The following is a 22,138-nucleotide window of genomic DNA, read 5'->3' as shown; positions in this document are numbered from 1 at the left end:
ATTAAAATAAGATCCATAAACAGGAGGTGGTTTGGCAAATATGCTCAGTAACCTTTGAGTCAGATTTGCTTTCTGAAATAAGAGTTCATGAATATGAATTACGCAAACCACCAGGAGAAGCAGTGTGAAAAGGGTTAGTGCACTCCGGTAACCCTGGGATCACATGAGAGACGACTTGCAAAAGAGAACACAGCTCTGTACAGCTGCACACAGAACACATCGCATCACAGCCTGATCTTGAATCCATTTGACATCGGTTGAGACCCTCCTATCAGAAAGATGCCGAGTGAGACTTAACATCTGGGAAAGGGAAACTGTTGTGGAGATGTGCTTACATTTGTGCTTACATTTGTGCTTACATTTGTGCTTACATTTGGGTTTGGCTCCCGTTTGTTTGTTTCTTTAGTTACTAAAACAACCCAAGATTGGACATAAAGGCCTTGGGTGAACGGGTATCCTGCAGACAGAACAGCTTCACCTTTTCTTCTCCAGATAAACTGAGAATGAACACCTACATAAGGGGGTAAAGGTTAATCCCAAACAGGCCAATACTCTACCGTGGCCCGATTCAGACCCCGGGGTTGCGACAGACAAAATCTGAAAAACAAAGCTCAAGAACGTTGTAAACATCCCTAAGCTGCACAGTGGACTGGCCACCGGCAGATTTACAGACCCCGTAATCAGGCAATTAATCAGCTCATGGTTTCATCCACTTCACGTCTGAGCAGTAGAAGCACAGGAAGGATTACCTCGACCACTAGCACAGCACAGGACAAGGGCCAAAAGCCCATTTTCACTGATAAGCCTCCACTTGTTTTCATGTAGCTCTGCACCCCTCCACATCACATTCACCTCAAGGATCAGCAGGCAGTCTTGTTACACAATCACACAAATGTCAACATCTCAAGCTTGGTTTATCCCCCTGCCTGTGGAGATGCTAGTTATGCAAAGACTGTTATGGTGATAGGCCCAATCGGTTTCTCTTCTGTGAAGGACAATGGGACCTATTGGGGGGCCTTGAAACGCAGAGTTGTTTTTCTTTGCTTTAAAAATACATCCGGAGGAATGTGACCCATGAGGATCTGAAACATACTTCTGACATGACACAATGACTGATTCATTTCCAACAAATGTACGACTGTAAGAGAAGTGACCCAACCCTTCTGTATTTCAAATGCTGACAGATCGAGGCCAGGAGCACGGAGCCTGAAGGATGCAGCGCACGAGGAAAGGTCTTATTCTGGAGGGGGGGGGGGGGGGGGGGTGGAGTCAGAACACTCAGCACCGTTGGGTTCCCATCATGCCTCAGCGTTGTACTGAGCCCGACCTCAGACCAAAGCAAACAGTCTGTCAGCAGATGAACTGTGCTGGAAAGGAACGGCCCAGAGAGAGTGGCATGGCCCCTAGAGCCCCTCCACACACACACACACACACACACTCGCGCACACACACACACACACTCGCGCACACACACACACACACACACTCGCATGAGAACACCAGATCAAAGACGGGAGAAAGCCAACCTGCCTGCATCCAACCTGGCTGCCTGCATCCAACCTCCAGCTAAAGTGTTTGAAACTCACAACGATGCAATTTTTTCAGTTTCATAAGCTTCTGCTCCTTCCAGCAAAAAGCACTTCCGTCATTAAAACAATTAATCTACACCTTCTAAATTTTACAACAGTGCCTTACGCCATATTAAACATCCATAAAAGGCTGTGATAACTTGGCCTATTCCTATTCTCCTTGTTCAATGAGATATGAATAACATAATTAATCCGTCCATGAGTCTAACCTTACCTTTACAAACTGATTTAAATCGAGCTTAATGTCCAGCAGGTTATGTTGTTGCCAGTGTGGCCTCCAGCTGGTGATGTTACAGAGCTGCGACAACCACAGAAGAAAACAGCAGCTAATTCTGGTCCACACAGTCGCAGTAAGGTAACGGTGTTCCTGTGTTCTGTAGTCGTACAGATAGGGTTTGAATACAGAGTTCATGCTTCTCATTGGCTTTCTCATTATTAGATTCCCCTACTAGCAGACCTGAGCACACAGAACTAACAGTACTCCACTAAGGTCTGCAGCACTCAATGTACAACTTAATTATCCAATCCCTTATTCTCTCCTCCATGGTGTTCCTGCTCTTCTACGCCACTGGGATGGATAGACTATTTATTATCTAGAAGTCGCAGGTTACGAGTGATTGGAATAGTGAATCGCTTCTAAACTAACTCCCTAGGCCACCACAATTCCGGAACATCGATATCTTTAATGAACTGCGGTTAAATGTGTGTGGTCAATAACATAGAATATTGCTCCATCACCAACTTTTAAAACATGAGGTGAAATATGCTTGTCAGTGTTCAGGCCCTAGATACAGTAACCAGGAAGAAACTGGGGGAAAAAAAGGGGGAGGGGCGAAATTGAATATGAAACTATAATAACCAAATCAAGGACACTGAATTACCATGGGTGTCCAGTCCAGACTCAGTCAGTCAGGGCATCCAGAAAAGCACAAAATGCACAAGATAGGCTAGCTCCTGTTTGAACTGATTAATACGTCACTGTGATCAATGTGTGTGACCACTTAGGCCTCCACTTTCAAAACTAGAATAACATGTGACATCACTTAAGTTCCACAAGGTTCGCCTAGCGAGGGGAGGCCAAGGATGGTTGTGGTTAGCCTAGCGAGTTAGCCTAGCGAGGGGAGGCCAAGACTGGTTGTGGTTGTTTGCTGAATGACTCCTTGGAAGTGAGAGGAATTCTGTGACCGCAAGCAATACGATTCAACAGGCTGAGCTAACAACGTTTCGGGCTAACCATGCTGTAGTTTTTTGTGAGTCTGAACATTCAGCCTCATGTGCTTCTGTCTGGAAGACTAAAAATAGGACAGAGGTTATGAAGTGTACACAGAGGAAACAAGCCTGTCAGGATGAAAATGTTAAAAATAACCACAACAAAACCATCCTGTAGTCATCTGTTTCCTTCCTGGTTGGGCTCAGAAAGCAACCTGATGCTTTTCCTTGTCCCAATCGAACATAACAGGATGTTGCCATTGGTTAAAGAGAGCCAGCCAGCCTCTCTAAGACTATGGATGAATTATCAACCCCTTTTCTCCCTTCCCTCCATCCTCCCTCCTTATCTCCCTCTGAAGATTTTGCATTGGGTTCAAGAGCAAGAGGGGACAATGGCATTTCACAGCTCTGAGTCAGAGCCTGGGTCTGACTAAGTCTCTCATCATCACCCTCAGTTCGTAACATATCCAGTTGGATATTTGAAGTCATGGATAATCCTTACCTATAGGCTCAAAGCACAAGAACATAATGTGCAGCAGCTATGTCATTGAAGCACTGTGACTCACGGGTGGGGTTATGGCTGCGTGTGAGTGTACATCCATGTGCCTGTCAGAGGAACCTGGCAGGATAAGGGGGGTGGTGACCGGTCTGAAGTTCACTTGATCACCTTGGGCTTAAGATGTGATATTTCCAGAACACATCCGTTATTCCGCTATTATTATGCTGTTCATAAACCGAACCAAATCAGATGTTTGCGTTGAGCATTGCAACACAACATGCTGGGAAGAACATTGAAGTGAAAACAAGAAACAGTAGTGGCCAGCGGGCAGTATAGTTAACACTCCCTCATGCTAGGTTATAATAGAGGGAGATTGGCGCCTTAAGATTTCCACATCCACACTGCTCAATAACTTGAGTTAATGACAGGCCTCTAACAGTTGGCTAATCCCAAGAGGCCGCGCCAGGGCCTTGAATATGAACTAGGCTAGAAGGAACACTGGCACAAGGCAAGGTTTGTCTCAGAAACTGATGTTCAGATTAACCAGAATAGCTGGTATCTAACAAGCAATGCTGTGAAACCTTATCATGGGCTATGAGCTGATTTGTGATCAACACAAATCGTCCATGCAATTGTTTTTTATTTTTTTATATCTTGAATGTTGTGCTGTGGACTAGATCGTAGGATGAGATGCTGACATGAATGTGTCTGGTGAAATCAGTCGCCTGAGAGAAGACAGTCATGCAGAGGCACTGACGTACACACACGAGATAGTGTCACTAGTCAAACATAAAAGGCATGTCTGTGACAGATTGAACAGACATGCTTGATTACAAGTGTCATTGCTGCCCCATCACCCCAGTCTAATGAAGCAGTCAGAGAAGGAGAGCTCGCGACGGCACAGTCAATTTACATTTAGTCATTTAGCAGACGTGCTTATCCAGAGCGACTTACAGTAAGTACAGGGACATTCCCCACGAGGCAAGTAGGGTGAAGTGCCTTGCCCAAGGACACAACGTCATTTTTGCACGGCCGGAAATCGAACTGGTGACCTTCAGATTACCGGCCCGATTCCCTAACCGCTCAGCCACCTGACTCAATAAATACCGCCCTAGCCTTCCCTTTACTTGCATCCCTTAAAACTGATCAAGAAGAACGCAGGCCAGAGGTTTACACACCATCAATGGCAACATGTGGCCTGCCCGGTAATTGTTTACTCAATGTCAGATACATTAGCAATGTGCCGGTGTCACCATTGCCTTACCCACTACATTTAAGTGGGCTATTGATTTCCCACTGTTATGCGTATCAGTGTGCTATCGGTTTATCCACAACTACAAAAAACCTTCTTGGATCAACTATGCAGAAGTAACAAACTAAGAAGGATATCTAAATACACCACCTTAAGCATAACGGGGTAACTGATAACGGGACAGTGTTACGAGTCCATGTTCCTTTACTTTATTGTCCCGGGCCTGCGCTGGATTGCAACACATCTCAGATCGCATGCGAATGTTCAACCAGTCATTCTGAGACAGTTATAATCGTAAACCCTTTATAAACCGTCTCTCATTGTTCATTGACAATTATTACGTTTGGGTGACAATACAGTACATCCAAGTCGAACTAAACCGTGAATCAAACACTAGTCCCACAAGGAATTGTAACGTTTTTTTTTATTGACAAGCAATGCATGTTTCCCATAAGTGGCTGGCTTAGGTTATTTCAGCTACTGCTATGTTAAGTAGCCCTGATTATCTCTGCAGATAGACTAGATTAGCAAAATAGCAACATACGCGACACTGTAGCCGAATGGCACCTAGTTCTGGCTACATAGAAAGAAGGAAACAATGTAGCTATGTAGCGAAGGAGTGGCCACAGCGGGAAAGGTTAGATCATTGTTAGAATGTACCCAGGTGACTTTATCAAAACATGCCAGGAATGTTTTAGCAATGAATTATCGATAACATTTTTGAATGATTCCTCTGACCTGTTGCGTTCTTTCTGCTGGATTCATCATCACAGCCTGGCGGAAGCTGTTATCCACATAAGACGCCATTGTGTTGAAGACGAGTTAAAAAAAAACAGTTGAATTGCTTATTCCTTTGACCAATTGCAAATATCCACGGTGCAGGGTCCACAGACAGAGGGATAGTATTTGTTCCCACTTTCTTCTCTTCTGTTCAGCACAAGCTAATAGAGGTGGATGCAAACTCCCCAAGCCAGGCCACAACGTGAGCCTCGGGGTTTCTTTCTGTCTCCCAACCGATTATTCTGGAGGGCTGCCACCAGTCCCAACAGAAGGAAACTTATAAGGCGCGGCTCGAAGAATCCTTTTAAAAAGTCACAGAAGATGCTTGGTGATTGGAAGTCGTTTGCGGTCAAACTGTTCCGACACCGATATCCAGTCCTTGTATCTTCAGCATTTTGCTGTTGACAAAAAAAATCTATAAAATTACATTCAAAGGAAAAAGTGTACGCTATTCTTATAACAAGCAGTTGTCCGTTTTTGAATGTAATGCTACACATAGCCGACAGAAACAATCCTTACAAACGCATTTTCGTAGATTTAAAAGTAAAGATGAGTCCGCCGCCACAGCTTTCTGTTGTATGCCACCATGGTGACTGACAGAAGGGGAGGCTCAGACGAACCCATTTACAAAAATGGAGCCTGAGGACAATACAGTGTGGACAAAAAAAACGATCCTTTGTCGCCATCCAGTGACATAAAAGAGAATCATGCCAAAGACCGCAGACTCAATTCACACATTGGCTGCAAGCTTTGTCCCCCCCAAAGGGGGGGGAAATGATCCATTGAATTAGCCTAAAACTGCAGCAATACTAAATATGCATAATATGCCAATTGATCTATGGTAAAATATAAACTGGCCTATAAGCCTATGTGGAAGTGTAATTAGCCGTATTAGCTATACTTGCAATCTTCGTTCGGGATGGTGATCATGATGGTCATTATGACGGGCCACGAGCACAATACCTGCTTCCAAACACAGACAACCCAGTTGCCTGGCAACAGTCACTGACCTTATAACCACTGAACATTGAGCTCACTTTTTGTCCGCGGGGTCCGGCTTGCGTGTCTGAACAGTAGCCTACCATAATGACTAATGAAGAGGTCCGAGAAAAAGTTCCACAAACCTATGGACAAAGGATGCTTTTTACAGGTAAGAATTACACGAGGTTGATGGCATAGGTACGTTGGGATTTAGAACGGTTGGCAGGGGTAGCAATTAATTTGTCCTTATTATGTCATGATTGTTTAATTGTGACATCTATGGAGATGTGTAATTCTAAGGATTTGGTCACATTCATATTTTTACATTAATAGCCTATATTGGGGGGAGGGGGGGGGCATTTTGACCAGATTTGATTATTGGGGGGGATGTGTGTCCCCCAATATGTATTATGATTACGGCCTTGAGTCCTAGTCCAGGATTGTAAAAAAAAACTGTGCGTGTGTTGTGACATTGTGCCCCATTTACAGTACATAAAGCTAATCATAGTAGAGTTGCATATTCTTTATCTTGTTTCCAAGGTCCAGACGGAATTGGAGATTATCGGACGAGATTCATCGATTTCCCACAACATGTTGGCATTATGTCGCCCGAAGCTACAAGCGATGTGAGTTACCTGTTTCGGGCCAGCCTAAACCCTCTTCCACCTCCACTCGGGCAGAGATGTGTCGGAGGGGTGGGATGGGGCTTGCAATACCACCAGCTATTGAACAGGGAGACGCTGTTTAGTAACATGCAAATTAAGGTGAGGCTCAAATGTGGATGATTGAGAGAGAGAGGGGGGGGGGGAGATAGCGTACCGCAAACCTTGATACATTTATAGTTTGTTACTTAGTTAACAGCCCACATACTAGAGGGTAAATTCGATCCACCTTGAATCACTATTGAAATACGTATTTTCTTGTGGTTGTCTTTTACATGCTTATTTACGGTTCAAGGGTTAAACTATATATTTGAAGTTGGTTCATATGCTATATTTTCTGTTCATAACTTTTGATAGAAAACTCGATACCAACAAGATCTTTTCACAGCATTTCCGTTAGAGCCCTGTTGGCTGGGTTCTTAATTTACCTTCCTGTTCATCCAGAGATCTGAAATCCGCTCAGCCCTGGAGGACAGAGTGACTCACAGATATCAAAACCCATGGTGAGCTAACGTTTGTAATTAGCTACTTCTATTTATTGCATTTCATATTCTGTTACCAACACTCATATTACGTGCACATCGTGCATTTGATATATAGCCTTTCAGGCTTGTGGAGTGTTCGGTGAATGAAGGCTGCTCCGTTCCTCATGCATAATGTAGCGCTTCCGCTTTTGTATAGGACTGCACCGCCCTACTTTCTAGACAAGCAATCTGCCGGAGCCAGAGGCAGACTCGCTTGGACACCCAACATGTACGACAGTTACAGCAAGGATGTCAACAAACGGTTTCTACTCAACAAAGTTAGTCGTTAACTATAAGACTATTCAATACTCTGCCCTCACTGACCTGCATCACATCTGATTCTCGAAACTAGTTGGAGGAAAAAAAACGTGTGTGGGGTCTCTTTACACTCTCAAGTTTCCTCCCTTACTTGTCACCTTGCACTTACAATTTACCACACGGGAATAAAAAAGCTCAAATTATTTGTGGTCGACTGCACTTTGTGCCTGCCACTGGGTGATTCAAAAGGGTGGTCAGAAAATTATTCTTGAAATGTCTATACCTATAGTGTAAGATATCAAGGAAGATTTAGTGTATTTGAATTGATGCATCTTGCTGTACTATCATGTTTAGAAGTAAAATCCAATGAAAACAAATGAGGAATCGTTGAAGTCTGTTGATTCAAATATTATTGTTTTTCTTCCCAGAGGGATGACCTTGCTATAAGACATGAGTTGGTCAGAGTGTCAAAGAAACTAAAGGAGCATGATGCCACATCTGGAGAACTGACTGACTGACAAACACCTTCTTGTCATGAATACACAACCTAATCCAGTTATAAGACTCTTTCTTAACACATTCTTTAGAATTCACAAGTGATGATAATCCATTCTAAAACTGTTTTCCTCTAGATTCTGCGGAATCATCACGTTTTGTCTGGTACATTACATATAGGTACCACTTGAGATGGAGTATTTTGTATTCATAATGGTGCATCATCTTATAGGCTTCCTGTATATAACAACAATCTGATTTATATTGCATTGAAGAGGAAGGTGTTCAGACTTATTCATCATAAAAAAGTTATACCCCAGTAAGAGACACAATTTATCAAAGGTGCTGTTAGTGTCTACACAATGTCCAGGAGATGCAGTGCTTAAAGTAAAAAAAAAAAGGAAAGATAGAAATAAAATGGCAATTTGCCAGTGTCAGAGATACCAGCCTGTATTGCAGCTCCTAGTGTCCCTGATTTCAGCTTTTGATAAATCTTCGAAAAGCAACAGATAATCCATCCAGAAAATTCCCCAGAGATAACTTATCTGAGAGGTACTTTCACTGCACCAGAGATTTCCAATTTCCACGTAATAGGCCCGGTAGAGGCTCCTTTTGTGCCGCAAGGCCTACCTCGATATGCTAGTAATCCTATCCCCAGTTTATAGCTCTCGTCTCCAATCAATCCCAGATTTGATATCTGTATTATTGGCTCATTTTTTTTCTCTCTCCAAACTATATCCCTATAATAAAACATCGAAATGTCTGTCAAGGGCTTGATAGATAGTAAAGTGATGTTTGGGTCAGCAATCAAACTACAAAATGCCACCATATCATACAACCACCGTTTATTTTTATAAAAATAAGTATTCTTAATGTTTCAGATTTGCCCGTAAAAGTAGTAGCCTACTGCAGATAAGTAGTACTTGCATACCCAGCTCAGTAGACGGCGTTGTACCACAAAATATTACCAAGATTGCAGTCTGGGAATCAACCACTGAAGAAAAAAAGCGTTTCTCACGAGATTTGAGGAAGGCAGGCAGACAGACGACTAGCGAAAAACTAGCTTAGATTGCATGCACCACTATCTGGCTAGTTTTAAAAATGTCCAACGCAGTACCACTGAACAAGCCTGCAAACCCTAAGAACCCTCGTGTGTTCTTTGATGTCGACATTGGTGGAGAAAGAGGTTAGACATTTGAGATATAACGATAAGTGAACTACACTGGCTAAGAGAGTAGAAGGTCCGAGCAGTAGCCGGTTAGCTAGCTAGCCTCATTGATTCCTGTCGTATGAAACGTTTGCAAATAACTTAGCTAGCTAGATAAGAAAAATCACGCTGGTGTTTTCTACAGCAAAAAATACTCACGTTAAATTGATGAAAGTTTAAGTGCTATCTTAAATCTGTCTCAACTTCAGTCACACTTTTGCGAGCAAATACCGCATGCAAGTCATTTGCTGTTCTTGCTAGCATGGCTAGCTAACTAGTTACCATTAGCCCAATCAGCTAGCTTACCACGCCAATGAATAAACATGTCCAACCCCACGTGTAATAACGTGTGCATTAGAATACTTTTACAATTATGTTTACACACATTACTCTACTACCAGATAATCAACGGTTATAGTGGTGTAATTTAAACAAAGAACGGAATAAACTCAGGTCACGATATACTATGTACACGTTTTCACAGCAATTGGTTTTATTGTTCTCAGCTGGTCGAGTTGTGTTCGAGCTGTTCAATGACATCGTCCCAAAAACCGCTGAAAATTTTCGAGCACTTTGCACTGGGGAAAAAGGGCTTGGCCAAACCACGGGAAAACCACTTCATTTCAAAGGATGTCCTTTCCACAGGAGTAAGTATTAAATGTTTTTTACCAAGATTGTTCTTGTCAAACATCCTAGTTGTCCTAGTAAAACAATGAATTTTCTTTCTTTTGCTACATCCAAAAATGCTCATAATGTGCGCTATTGATTTTATCTATACATTAGAGGCATACTAAAACAAATATGTCAATTTATTCCAGTCATCAAACAGTTCATGATCCAAGGAGGCGACTTCTCCAACCAGAATGGCACAGGAGGAGAGAGCATTTATGGGGAGAAATTTGAAGATGAAAACTTTCATTACAAGGTAGTAAAGTGATTAAACACACAGTAGACAATCATCTCTCAAACTTCACAGTGCCACGGGCCGGCAAGGCTTCTGTGATACACCACCTGTTATTTATTAATTTATTCAACAAGGCATTTATGAAGCACTGGTAGGCATTTCTAAAAGATGAGTCTTACCGACTGACATCATTGCTGCTTTTTTCCTTCTAACCTGGGCTGTTTCCCCCTCCAGCATGACAAAGTGGGTCTGCTGAGCATGGCCAACTCTGGCCCAGGCACCAACGGCTCTCAGTTCTTCATCACCACCGTGCCCACTCCTCACCTGGACGGCAAACACGTGGTGTTTGGGCAGGTTCTGAAGGGCATGGGCCTGGTCAAGCTGCTGGAGGGCGTTGAGACAGAGGAGGATGGTCCTCTGAAGGTGAACTAACAAAAACAGACCATGTTCAATCCTTGTGTAACCATCGGGTCATTGTGACCCACCGTCGCGTCGAGACAACTTCACCTACTACAAAAATAGTGAAGCATTTTCAACATCGGCGCTGTCTCAGACCCCCCACAGCGCGAAGGTTAAAAGAAAATGCCTCACTTTATTTTTGTATACTTATTGAAACTGTTATTGATGCAACTCTCCATAGTTTGCTGCAAAACAGCAAACAAAGACGTGACATGAAAAGATGTAATAGGATGAACTACCTCTCAAGCCTGCACATACATCGTGACATTCAAGACTGCGTGCTGTGATTGTTTACGTTCAGCTATAGTGCACTGTTTTGTATGGCGGGATCTATTTATTGTATTTCTGTACGTGCAACCTTTTCATTTTCCCTCCCTCCTAGCCGTGTGTGATTGCAGAGTGTGGGGAGCACAAGGATGGGGACAGCTGGGGGGTGGCGCCCAGCGATGGCTCTGGAGACGCACATCCGGAATTCCCTGAAGATTCCGACATTGATTTCAAAGATGTAAGTGAACGTTGTAATGGGATGAAGGTCTACTCAAGATTCAGGCTGGAAAATCATTTTCAGAGAGTCCAAGAGAACCCAGGGACAAGAAAGTTGAGGAATAGTCTCTCTTCTGATACAGATACTGAATTGCCCTTGTGTTATGATGAATGCATAAAGATGACAAATTTAAAAAAACAACAATAATTTACCATCCTGTTTAGGTGGAAAAGGTTTTGTCTGTTGCTGAGGATATCAAGAATATCGGAAACAACTTCTTCAAGAACCAGGACTGGCAGTCTGCAATCAAGAAATACTCAAAAGCTCTCAGGTGAAATGGTTTTTGTGATCTTTACATGGTCAATTCTTGCTTTTTGGAAGAACACCACTTGTTGCTGTGTATCCGGATGTAACAGTTGGATAGCAGAAATACACTCAATATAACGGCTCCATCAAATTGCTCGCTTTTTGGTAGCGTAGCTGGTTGAAGCCATGTTTATGGAAGCTCTGCGTGTGACAGTCAGAAGGAGCCCTACTTTGATTCCCGGAGGGGGCACATGAGGGAAGAAGCGATTACTGACACATGGTGTGATGACACCTGTGGCTTTGAGTGCATGCATACAAAACCCCAAGCCTAAAGCCCCAACACCTGTCCAGGTACCTGGAGGTGTGTGAACAACTGGATGAGGAGCAGACCCAGCAGAAACTGGAGCCGACAGCTGTGAGCTGCATCCTTAACACAGCTGCCTGCAAGCTGAAGCTGCAGCTCTGGCAAGCTGCTGTAGACAGCTGCGATGAGGTAAAGTAGGCCGGCAGTAATCTTAGACTCTGCAGCGTCCACAACCCCCCCCCCCCCCTCCCCCCCAAGGGCAGGGGTTATTTGCAGTAGCGGTGCCAAAGAAACCTTTTTTGTGAACTGAGACGTGCAAATCGGGTTTAGGAGAAGGGAATTATTTTGAACAGTTTTAAGCTATGTTTAGTATTTTAAGAATGACTGTTAGTTGTTTACTTGGCTAACTAATGGCTGTTAGTTGTGTAAAGGGGCAATGACAAGGGCTGAAACGTGCATATTCCTTCATGCTGAAAGGATTAACTCACCTTTTTGTCATGTTTTCTCTCCCCAGGTTCTGGAGCTGAACCAGTCAAACACTAAGGCTCTGTTTAGGAGGGCCCAGGGTTTGCAGGGACTGAAGGAGTACAGCAGAGCCATGGTAAAAAGACCGTTGTGGAACTTGGCAAAATTAACCTCACTTTGAAACAAAGTAATTAGAAAACCTGGTTACAGACTAACTGTTCCTGAACAAATGTATTAGCAAAAAATTCTGGTGAAGCACAATACCAATCTATGCTTTTTTCCCCCCCTGTATATGGATTAAAACCAACTGTTGCAGTCGGTAAAATTTAGTAACCGCACAGCGTACCAGCTGTTCACACCTTTGAGTGTTTCAGAAACTTCGATTCAGGCTTATCCTTAATTTCCAACTGACTCACTAAATGTTTCTTTTAAAACCCCTTTAAGATAAAACATAATCCTTATGGTGCATTCGCAGCCCAAAACGCAAAATTGGGAATTGATAATGTCGTATTGACACTTGTCCCCAAACAGAAATTGGCCTTGTTGTTGAATCGACTGTGCAACAACGGAGGTCGATACTGGGATCAGTAAAGGGATTTCTGTCTGTATCCTTGTTTGACTTGCTGAACTGTTTCTGTGAACTTTTCCCATTACAGATTGATCTAAAGAAAGCTCAAGAAATTGCACCAGAGGACAAAGGTAGGGCACCATTCAGTAAAAATAAAAATAATAATCCAGACACTTATGTATCTGGAGCATTTTCACATTAATACATCTCTATTATTTGTATTAACCAGAAAAGACCACTTTGAAACTGATAGGACGTTTTCAGTGGTTACACATCGGCAGTGCATGCCTCTAATTTGGAGACGTTCATTTGTAAACGTTGAAGCGCCGTGTCATTGTGGGTGGTGCACTTTCCTTCAGACAAGTTAATTGAAATGTTTTATCTCGTTGACAGCAATTGGAAATGAGATGAAGAGAGTCCTGCTGAAAGTGAAGGAAGAGAAAGAAAAGGAGAAGAAAATCTATGCCAAAATGTTCGCGTAAATTTCAGCGGGCTTCCCAGATGTCCTTAAAAAGATTTCTCAATATTTTGAAGTCTTCTGGTGTGCTGAAATGCTGATACCAGGTTCTGATAGGAACTGTGATGCAGCTCTAACTCTCTTTTGGCAGAATTGTTTTCCATCCAGGGTTAATTTCATGTTTAGTTAATGACATAAACGGTAATTGCAAGGATGAACTATGAATTAATGGTAGGCAATATTGATATTTTTAGTAGGAACCGTATGCCTGTAAGTTTGACTTCAGTGTTGCACTGTATTGATCAGTTTAAAGGGTAATGCTGAATTTCATCTACATTACTTAAATACTACTGTTTCTTCCTTTTATTTATTTATACTCAAGGTTTAATACACCAAATTAAGTGTACTAATGAAAATGTATAAGTCTCTTGTGCTTATTCATATTGTTGGAATTAACATGTGGGTCTGATTCAAATAAAATTCCATAAAGGGCATGAAGATGTGATGTGCAGAATCAAACGGCACAGATGAGTTGGTTGTATTGTTTATTAACCATCATTACTTTCTCATCTTAACATTATGTACAGTATCCTCAAAATCAATATGCTGTTATCAAATGTATTTGCAATTGTTAATGAAATAAACTTCAAACTAAGGCACAGATTGAACTGAGTTATTGTTCTTTCGAAAATCTACATGTGGCTAATTATGACATTCCTGGTCTTAAAACATATATACATAAAACTGATCATAGATAAGTTTACATAATTCAGAAAACGGTTCATGAACAACAGCAAATTATTCCAACTTCACCATGCCCAAAGAGCCATGTTAGGCCCCAACTAGGCACATGGTCAAGCCCTGAATGCAGCTAACTCCCTGCAACACTGTGTCCTGGTGATATGCCAGAGTAAAAATGGATGTATAACTTTCACATCCCATTGTAGGCTGGTCCTCCACTACCCTCGGGCACCACCCAGTTGATGTTCTGGCTGGGGTCTTTGATATCGCAGGTCTTGCAATGAACGCAGTTCTGAGCGTTGATTTGCAGTCTCATTCCCTCTCCGCTCTCAAGGGGAACATACTCGTACACACCTGACGGAGGTGATGGAAGAGAATCATTTTACGAGCTCCACGCAATGGTCAAGACTGTACAAACAAACTCACTACCCCTCTAATCTATCCCATATATTTTCTTGGTTGGTGGGTGGCAGCAAAATCTAATTGGTAATCAAGTTTTACAGCGTTTGTTTACCAACTTATGTTGCTATCAATAACAAGTTAGCTGCCTTTTCTGTTAGCCGTCTCTGTGCCATTAGCCACCCATGCATCAATTCATTTGTCATTAGAGGTCTGTGATTACTTTAAATTCAGCACAGTTCCTGTACTGAGGGGTAAATTAGCTCCGACATGTTTTGATTGAAAACCCAACCGAGTGAGGCAGCGATAACCGCATCCTATTAAAAGAGAATCTGTCACTGGCTGAACATTTATCAACAACCTGTAAAACTGAAGCGGGGAAAGCACCATTTTCCCTTTTCATTTAGCGCCTACCTGCCGGACAGAAGCGTTGTTCCGGTCCGTCGAAGATGGCGAGGTTCCGATCCACGGGGATGCTGTCGTCTTTCAGGGTGAGGTGTGCTGGCTGGTCTCCCTCATGGTTGGTTCCGCTCAGCGCCACGGACGACAGCAGGTCAAAGCTGAGTTTGCCGTCGGGTTTAGGGTACTCTATGGGTTGACAGTCTTTGGCTGGTTTCAGCTGCGCTGAATCTAAGCCTGAAAGGGGACAGTTTGGGATTTGCCGACGCGCGTCAGTGACCACGACGATAAGACAAGGTGAAGTGTTTCTGGGAATTCGAATGCCATATGCAAATGGCATACCTTTATTGTATCGTTTGTTGTTGATTTAGAACCAGCAGGGGAATGCTGGGGAAAACTGTGGTCACACTGGACTTTTTGTTCTGTGGAAATGGGCGATTACTATTTTTTTGTTTTTATGGACGATATGATTTCGAGAGAATCGGGACCGTGACAATGTTCACTCAAATGTTGTTTTGGCTTTGGTCAACAGAGCAAGAAGATTACTTGGCAGGACAGCCAGTCTTATCTGTCATGGTTCCGGTCACACGAGAGAAAAGCGGCCATGAGAGTCGCGCAGTGCCAAACGTTTGACTATTTCCCACTTCTGTGTTCTGCCAAAAGTTGGAGCTTTTAGCTAAGGCAGCTTTTAGAGGTTGCTTCCCATTGTTAACTGAAAAATAGCGGCGACAACCCAAAGAAAAAAAACCCAGTGTGACCACGGTCTTAGTGAACATCATCCTGTCTCTAACAGCCTACCTGCATGTTTGAGTGTCCAGGGCTCCTTCCCTCTCAGGATCCAGTAGAAGATGCCGGTGTAGACCATGCCCCCGTACAGACCAAAGTAGTTGTGAAAAGACGGTCTGATGTTTCTCACCGCATACAACTCTTTCCAAATCCAAGACTTCTTCAAATTCTCCTCATACTCAGAAACATGAAGTCCTGAACCGCAATATACCGCAGAATACCAGAATAAACACCACATATACATCACAGAGACATACACATTGTTACACAATTGGTGATTTTATAGATGTGGAGTTGTAATCTAGTTTTTACCAATACACTGATAAAGGAGTGTAGGTTTTTTTCAAATGTGGGTGAAACAAATGTTTTCTTTTTCATAACTGCGACACAGTTAAAATTGAATTTTCTCAATAAAAAGTGTGTGTGTGTTTGTGTGTGTGTGAGGTTTGAAAACAGAGGAGCTGTTGACGCCCCTGCACTGATACCATAGTAACTTCATCTGGATGTTTCCTAGGTAACAGATGGCTAGACTGCATGTCAAACTCCCCAGGTCCTTACCCGCTGTCTCTGACTCTGGACTCTCCGCTATGACTTTGGGGAAGATGGCTTCAGCTGCCAGCATGCCACTCTTCATGGCTGTGTGCGTGCCTTTGATCTTGGGGACATTCATGAAGCCAGGACTGCACCCAATCAGCAGTCCCCCAGGAAATGTCACCTTGGGAAGGCACTGGAGAGACACACACACAGACAGACAGGAATGTGTCTTAGCACTCACAGGCTGCAGTGTCAAACGGCTGGCATGCTGATTGATGTGTCAGCTATCTGGCTGTACTGAGAAGAAAGGAGAAGAAGATAAAGTGTGTCTCTTCCATCCTAACCTAATCTAACAGTCCCCTGCACAAGAACACTCACAATCAATATGATACGAATGAGAATAAAGTAACACACACATATATACTCTCACATGCCCACACACACACACCTGAAAGCCCCCCTCGTTCAGGGCCCTGGCTCCGTAAGCGATCCTGGTTCCCCCCTCCAGGGTGGCTGCTACGTAGGGGTGGTGTTTCCAGCGTTGGAACTCCCTGAAGGGGCTGAGGTACGGGTTAGAGTAGTCCAGACCCACCTGGGGGAGGGGGAGCGTTTAGCACCAGGTCACATACAGCTTAGAAGTGCATACCCATCTCATTCAGACCAGTTTATGTCTCCCTACTACTACTACTACTACTACTCCCTCTCTGTTTCTATATATATATATATATATATATATATATACACACACACACACACACACACAGCTTGCAAAAAGGGCTGTACAAATACATTGGGATCTGAGATACATATATATATGCATATATATATATATATGCGCATATATATGCGCATATATATATATGCGCATATATATATATATATGTGCGCATATATATATGCGCATATATATATATATATACATACACACACACATACATATATATATATATATCAGATCCCAATGTATTTGTACAGCCCTTTTTGCAAGCAATGTCCAGAGGGCTTCACATACACCCACAGATCAGCACCTCTAACTAATTTCTATTGGTTATATAGGTAACAAAACTAGACTAGATTCTTGATCATAAGGCCCAACCCCAAAAACCACACTCTCCCCGACTCCACCCCTCCAACACCCCACTCACCCCTCCTCCACCCCCCCAATACCACAGGCACCCCTCCTCCACCCCCCTAACTCACCCCTCTTCCACCCCCCCAACACCCCACTCTCCCCTCCTCCACCCCCCCAACACCCCACTCACCCCCCTAACACCCATTCACCCCTCCTCCACCCCACTCACCCCTCCTCCACCCCCCTAACACCCATTCACCCCTCCTCCACCCCCCCAACACCCCACTCTCCCCTCCTCCACCCCCCCCAACACCCCACTCTCCCCTCCTCCACCCCCCCAACACCCCACTCTCCCCTCCTCCACGCCCCCAACACCCAACTCTCCCCTCCTCCACCCCCCTAACACCCCTCCTCCACCCCCCCCAACACCCCACTCACCCCTCCTCCACCCCCCCTAACACCCCACTCACCCCTCCTCCACCCCCCCTAACACCCCACTCACCCCTCCTCCACCCCCCTAACACCCCACTCACCCCTCCTCCACCCCCCTAACACCCCACTCACCCCTCCTCCACCCCCCCAACACCCCACTCTCCCCTCCTCCACGCCCCCAACACCCAACTCTCCCCTCCTCCACCCCCCTAACACCCCTCCTCCACCCCCCCCAACACCCCACTCACCCCTCCTCCACCCCCCCTAACACCCCACTCTCCCCTCCTCCACCCCCCTAACACCCCTCCTCCACCCCCCTAACACCCCACTCACCACAAAGCCCAAGGCCACTAAGGGCTCCCCCTCGTTCAGGTGATAGAGGAAGGACCCCCCATATGTGGATCTGTTCAGAGGCCAGCCTACTGAGTGCTCAACCCTACCCGGCCGCCACTTCTTCTCATCTATCGTCCAAACCTGGGAAACCAGACAAAAACACCACTTATTCATTCATATTAAATGTATCCATTTATTTATCAATTTCGACAGTGCATTAAGACATACACAGATGACATTTTAAATGACAACCTAATTATTCAAAAGAATTCCAGTATAAAAAAAATAATATTACATTAATAGCATAACGTGAAAAGACCACACAAAGGTATATTCGTGGTTATGTTCCATAAATACCTTACAGAAAATACCAAACAAAACATTGCCCCTATTCTAATGTGAAGACACTTTATCCAATAGGATGCAGGAGGTGGGGCGGAGCTTACCTCTTTTAGACCAATGGCGTACGTCTGTGGCTCACAGTTCTCCCTGAGGTTGAACTGCCTGTACAGCTGCTTGGCCAAGTGGCCGTGACAGCCCTCTCCAAACAGGGTGACTTTGGCGTGCAGCTCCATGCCCCTCTCAAACACGTCCTGCGGAGCAGAGAACACGTCTGTTCAGACCGCTGCATCCAGATGGCCACTTGATCAGATCAAGCACTCGCCTCCACACAAACAAGTAACACACACAGGGGTCTCTTATTCTCGCTGAGCCACTCAACTGAAGGTGTTTGCTTACTGTAAATTAGCACTTGTATATCTGTACATATGGGATACTTCATGATGAGTGATTTTAGATGACAGCTCTGCTGTGTTTGTCGTGCTTCAGCGCTGTGCCACAGCCCCGACACAGCTGGGTGTCATGCCCAGCTCACAGGCATGCACTTGGGCATTACCTTGGGTGAGCCGTCCTTGGCGATGCCCACGTCGTTGGTGGCGATTCCTTTGACACTGCCGTCTTCGTGAAACAACACCTTCAGGACAAAAAAAACAAAACAATCAAGGTCATATTAGCTCAAGGGAGAGTCGCTGGAGCGGTGGTGTCCTCCAGTATGACTGAGGCCACTCAGGTTTCGAGACGTCCCACAAGGAGAGAGAGAGGGAGGGGCGGAGGTTTCCGGACACATGGGTGGGACATGAAAACGACCCCCTAACTTCTTATTAAGAAAACCATAATTAACAGCCGCAACCTCAGTTTATAACAAAACCTGAGAACAAACCTACGTCCCTGCACCAGGGTCGGGTCAAACTCCTAAGAGTTGCAGCAGGATAAGATAGATGCTTTGTTGATCCAGAGGGAAATTCCCAGAGGGACAGTATTAGTCCCCCGCCCGCCCGCCCCTGGTGGGAGGTGATGGTGTACCTCGGCTGCAGCGTATCCAGGGTATATCTCCACCCCCAGCTCCTCCGCCTGCTCGCCCAACCAGCGCACAAAGTTCCCCAGCCTCACGATGTAGTTCCCATGGTTGTTCATGGGTAGACCTACAGAAGACGGCAAAACGGAACAGAACCGCTTTGGTTTTGTGTGACCACGTCATGGAGTTCAATCAATGAGAAATGATTTGGCCAAGGCTACAGGGAAATAAAGGGTTAACGCGATGGTAAGAACATTCCGTGTACTTGGCGCATTCTTGACGAGGCAGAAGAACGTTGTCTATACCTGGCAACATTGGCACAGGAATTCTGTGTTTCTCTGTCAAAATCCCAAACACGTCTTCAGTCACCGGGGTGTTCAAAGGCGCCTAAGCAAAGGAAACACAAAGAAGTCAAAAACAACACAGACACCAGGGTGTGAAAGCCAGCAACACCTCAGCCAGCAAAGTCAAAACACTGAAGCTGAGATCCTGACCCCTGCTGACCCCTGCTGACCCCTGCTGACCCCTGCTGCTCACCCCTCTCTCCTTCCAGTCTGGGAAGAGTTCGTTGAGAGCACTGGGCTCCAGACAGGCCCCTGACAGGGTGTGAGCCCCGATCTGGGACGCCTTCTCCACCAGGCACACGCGGAGCTCCTTCTCCTGCTCATTGGCCAGCTGCTTCAGACGGATGGCAGCTGACAGGCCGGCCGGACCCCCGCCCACGATCACCACGTCAGCCTCGTCTGCAAACCTCTCCATCTCCACACCTGTAGGACAGGGGTCACACACACACATGAACACACACCACAGACAGAGAAAGAGTGAGGCACACAGCATTAGTGTAAATGCTCAATGATGTTGTGCACTTCTGTTAGTCTGCAGTTACCATTTTTATAGCAACGCTATGGGTCTTTATCTAAGCCTGTATGTTCCCTATAATAAACTGTGAGAGTGACAGGGTGGATTAGCCTACCTTCCCATCGCGAGTCTTTCTCTCGTGGGTGGATCGTGTAGTGTGTTGTTATGCGAGGCGTCGACGATGACGAACATCTCAATCTTGAAACGTACAGCTGGTGTTGCCCGTGTTCTCCTTGGACGTGTTTCAAAGCTCGTATACACCGCCTAGCTACAGGAAACCAGGAAAGCCCAATTAAAACTGACTGAAACTAGCCTGGAAGCTGATAAAGTTAGCAAGCAAGATTAGGAAAGTTTAAAAAAAAACTCCCGATTTCAACCATTTCACACGCTTTCACGTTGAGAAGTACGGGATCACTTGTCCCGCTAAATGGTCCAGGCGCAGGTATACGGAGGAAAAGTTAATCTGCCGAGTTGAAAGTTGTCTCGAGTCATAGTTATATGCCACCAGCCAATTAGAAACTCCAGCAGTGACTCAACTTTTATTATGAGGTGCTGACGTTGCACGTATTGACAATCCCTGTCTATGCATCAGAATGAGCTAATTGAGTCATAACATTCACAATATGTATTGACAGCTGGATAGCTAAGCACTGGATGAAATACCCACGTGGCACGCTGGTACTGGTAGCCCACTAGATTACGTTTGTGTACAGTAGTAGCAGTCACAACAATTCTTGGTTAAAACCGACTAATTTAAGGTACAACAAAAAACTTATAAAATGTAAAAAATATCTATCTATCTATCTCGGCGACTAACTGGACGAATCAAAAGTTAACTAAACTAATTTAGCCAATTTTCCCGGACCAATACAAGGACACTATGCGACCTGTATCTGGTTTCACCTTTACCCTAGATTGTAATAGCTAGCGGCTACTGTAGCATAGGCTAGCTAGCACCATTGCAATGTACTATCAAAGCTAGCTGACTGGCACTGTATGCGTCCATTCAAGAGATTTGATCAGCTGTATGACTACTGTACCTGCATACAAACGTCGTAATGCATTAAACAAAAAAACTTATACATAGTATCCATGTTGATCAACCAACAGAATTCACGCCAGTGCGTGTGGCCAGCAGAGTGCAAATAATTGAAAAGCTGTCAGTGTAGCTGAACTGTAGCTAGCAAACTTACCTTGAATTGAGTATCTGCTAGCTGGAAACATTGTATTCATTTGTCAGCTAGCGCTAGTTTACCAGCTAACAAGATGCTTTCAATGTGTGTTTGATTCAACGAAGTGACCTCCAAGCCTCTTCACGACACTGATTCTGTAATCTTGTTCGGAAAAATGTTTACCCTGGTCTGGCTATTACCAAATGAGTTTCATAACAAAGTCTTCATGAGTGTGAAACTGCGCACCCCTCACACGCAGGCATGCTAAGTGGTGTCAAACGTTTGCAGTAACTGCGCAAAAGGAGAATTTCATAATGATTTTTTTAAACTAAATGTCGATCCAGCTATGTTTCAGCACAGTAAAAATGTAAACTCTGACTCGTGTCCAGAAAGGGCAAAAGTACACACATCTTTCACTCAAGTAGAAGTACAGATAACCCTACTAATGTTTAGAGGTAAAAGTGCGACCTACACAATCGAAGTACGTCACCTCTTGTTTCCAGGTCAAGATCTTGACCAGATTGGGAAGTGTCTTTTTTTTAAATACATTGCAAGGACAAATAAGTCAACTGAGATGGTTTGGCTGGTGTGTCAGACATGTTAAACCATGTAACAGGGAGGTCACATATTCTGACTACAGCAATCAAAATATGTG

General features: G+C 44.4%; 4 protein-coding genes across 8 annotated transcripts in view; 2 read left to right on the top strand and 2 right to left on the bottom strand.

Annotated features, from left to right (window-relative positions):
* Positions 1-5,978, bottom strand: part of rapgef2b (Rap guanine nucleotide exchange factor 2b) — an 83,233-nt gene extending 77,255 nt beyond the window's left edge. For 2 of the 5 annotated variants that reach the window (XM_084697634.1, XM_084697554.1), the window contains exon 1: positions 5,288-5,914. In XM_084697634.1, coding sequence (XP_084553760.1) covers positions 5,288-5,356 — 69 coding nt within the window. In that variant the 5' untranslated portion in view covers positions 5,357-5,914. Of the gene's footprint in view, positions 1-5,287 lie in introns of all 5 variants that reach the window. The other 3 variants (XM_084697474.1, XM_084697410.1, XM_084697709.1) reach the window with 3 other exon arrangements.
* A 320-nt stretch (positions 5,979-6,298) lies between these two features.
* Positions 6,299-8,641, top strand: spmip2 (sperm microtubule inner protein 2). Its single transcript, XM_084697924.1, has 5 exons — positions 6,299-6,479; positions 6,851-7,074; positions 7,417-7,475; positions 7,654-7,774; positions 8,183-8,641. Exons 1-5 carry the CDS (start codon positions 6,416-6,418, stop codon positions 8,270-8,272), a joined length of 558 nt encoding a protein of 185 aa, XP_084554050.1. The 5' UTR covers positions 6,299-6,415; the 3' UTR covers positions 8,273-8,641.
* A 605-nt stretch (positions 8,642-9,246) lies between these two features.
* On the top strand, positions 9,247-14,064 carry ppid (peptidylprolyl isomerase D). Its single transcript, XM_084697404.1, has 10 exons — positions 9,247-9,435; positions 9,963-10,103; positions 10,275-10,381; positions 10,595-10,783; positions 11,202-11,324; positions 11,528-11,634; positions 11,961-12,102; positions 12,428-12,514; positions 13,035-13,077; positions 13,340-14,064. Exons 1-10 carry the CDS (start codon positions 9,351-9,353, stop codon positions 13,426-13,428), a joined length of 1,113 nt encoding a protein of 370 aa, XP_084553530.1. The 5' UTR covers positions 9,247-9,350; the 3' UTR covers positions 13,429-14,064.
* Positions 13,932-21,709, bottom strand: etfdh (electron transfer flavoprotein dehydrogenase). Its single transcript, XM_084697395.1, has 13 exons — positions 21,505-21,709; positions 20,427-20,579; positions 19,991-20,220; positions 19,759-19,840; positions 19,462-19,580; positions 18,995-19,072; positions 18,546-18,692; positions 18,100-18,240; positions 16,711-16,854; positions 16,287-16,455; positions 15,741-15,923; positions 14,958-15,179; positions 13,932-14,498 (listed from the first exon to the last, which is right to left on the bottom strand). The coding sequence occupies exons 1-13, from the start codon at positions 21,542-21,544 to the stop codon at positions 14,335-14,337; spliced, it is 1,872 nt and encodes a 623-aa protein (XP_084553521.1). The 5' UTR covers positions 21,545-21,709; the 3' UTR covers positions 13,932-14,334.
* Positions 21,710-22,138: the final 429 nt, after the last annotated feature.

The sequence above is a fragment of the Hypomesus nipponensis genome, chromosome 1, assembly GCF_054491055.1.
Source record: "Hypomesus nipponensis isolate SF chromosome 1, ASM5449105v1, whole genome shotgun sequence".
Lineage (NCBI taxonomy): Eukaryota > Metazoa > Chordata > Actinopteri > Osmeriformes > Osmeridae > Hypomesus > Hypomesus nipponensis.
This window is presented reverse-complemented; position numbering and strand designations above follow the sequence as displayed.

Excerpts from the sequence above, each read along its gene's own strand:
- spmip2 (XM_084697924.1), top strand. The coding sequence starts at position 6,416 with ATGACTAATGAAGAGGTCCGAGAAAAAGTTCCACAAACCTATGGACAA. Across the intron at positions 6,480-6,850 it reads ACAAAGGATGCTTTTTACAG|GTCCAGACGGAATTGGAGAT; the intron begins GTAAGAATTACA and ends CTTGTTTCCAAG. Across the intron at positions 7,775-8,182 it reads AACGGTTTCTACTCAACAAA|AGGGATGACCTTGCTATAAG; the intron begins GTTAGTCGTTAA and ends TTTTCTTCCCAG.
- ppid (XM_084697404.1), top strand. The coding sequence starts at position 9,351 with ATGTCCAACGCAGTACCACTGAACAAGCCTGCAAACCCTAAGAACCCT. Across the intron at positions 10,382-10,594 it reads ATGAAAACTTTCATTACAAG|CATGACAAAGTGGGTCTGCT; the intron begins GTAGTAAAGTGA and ends TTCCCCCTCCAG. Across the intron at positions 10,784-11,201 it reads AGGAGGATGGTCCTCTGAAG|CCGTGTGTGATTGCAGAGTG; the intron begins GTGAACTAACAA and ends CCTCCCTCCTAG.
- etfdh (XM_084697395.1), bottom strand. The coding sequence starts at position 21,544 with ATGAATACAATGTTTCCAGCTAGCAGATACTCAATTCAAG. Across the intron at positions 18,693-18,994 it reads CCAAGGACGGCTCACCCAAG|GACGTGTTTGAGAGGGGCAT; the intron begins GTAATGCCCAAG and ends TCTGCTCCGCAG. Across the intron at positions 18,241-18,545 it reads ACGCCATTGGTCTAAAAGAG|GTTTGGACGATAGATGAGAA; the intron begins GTAAGCTCCGCC and ends CTGGTTTCCCAG.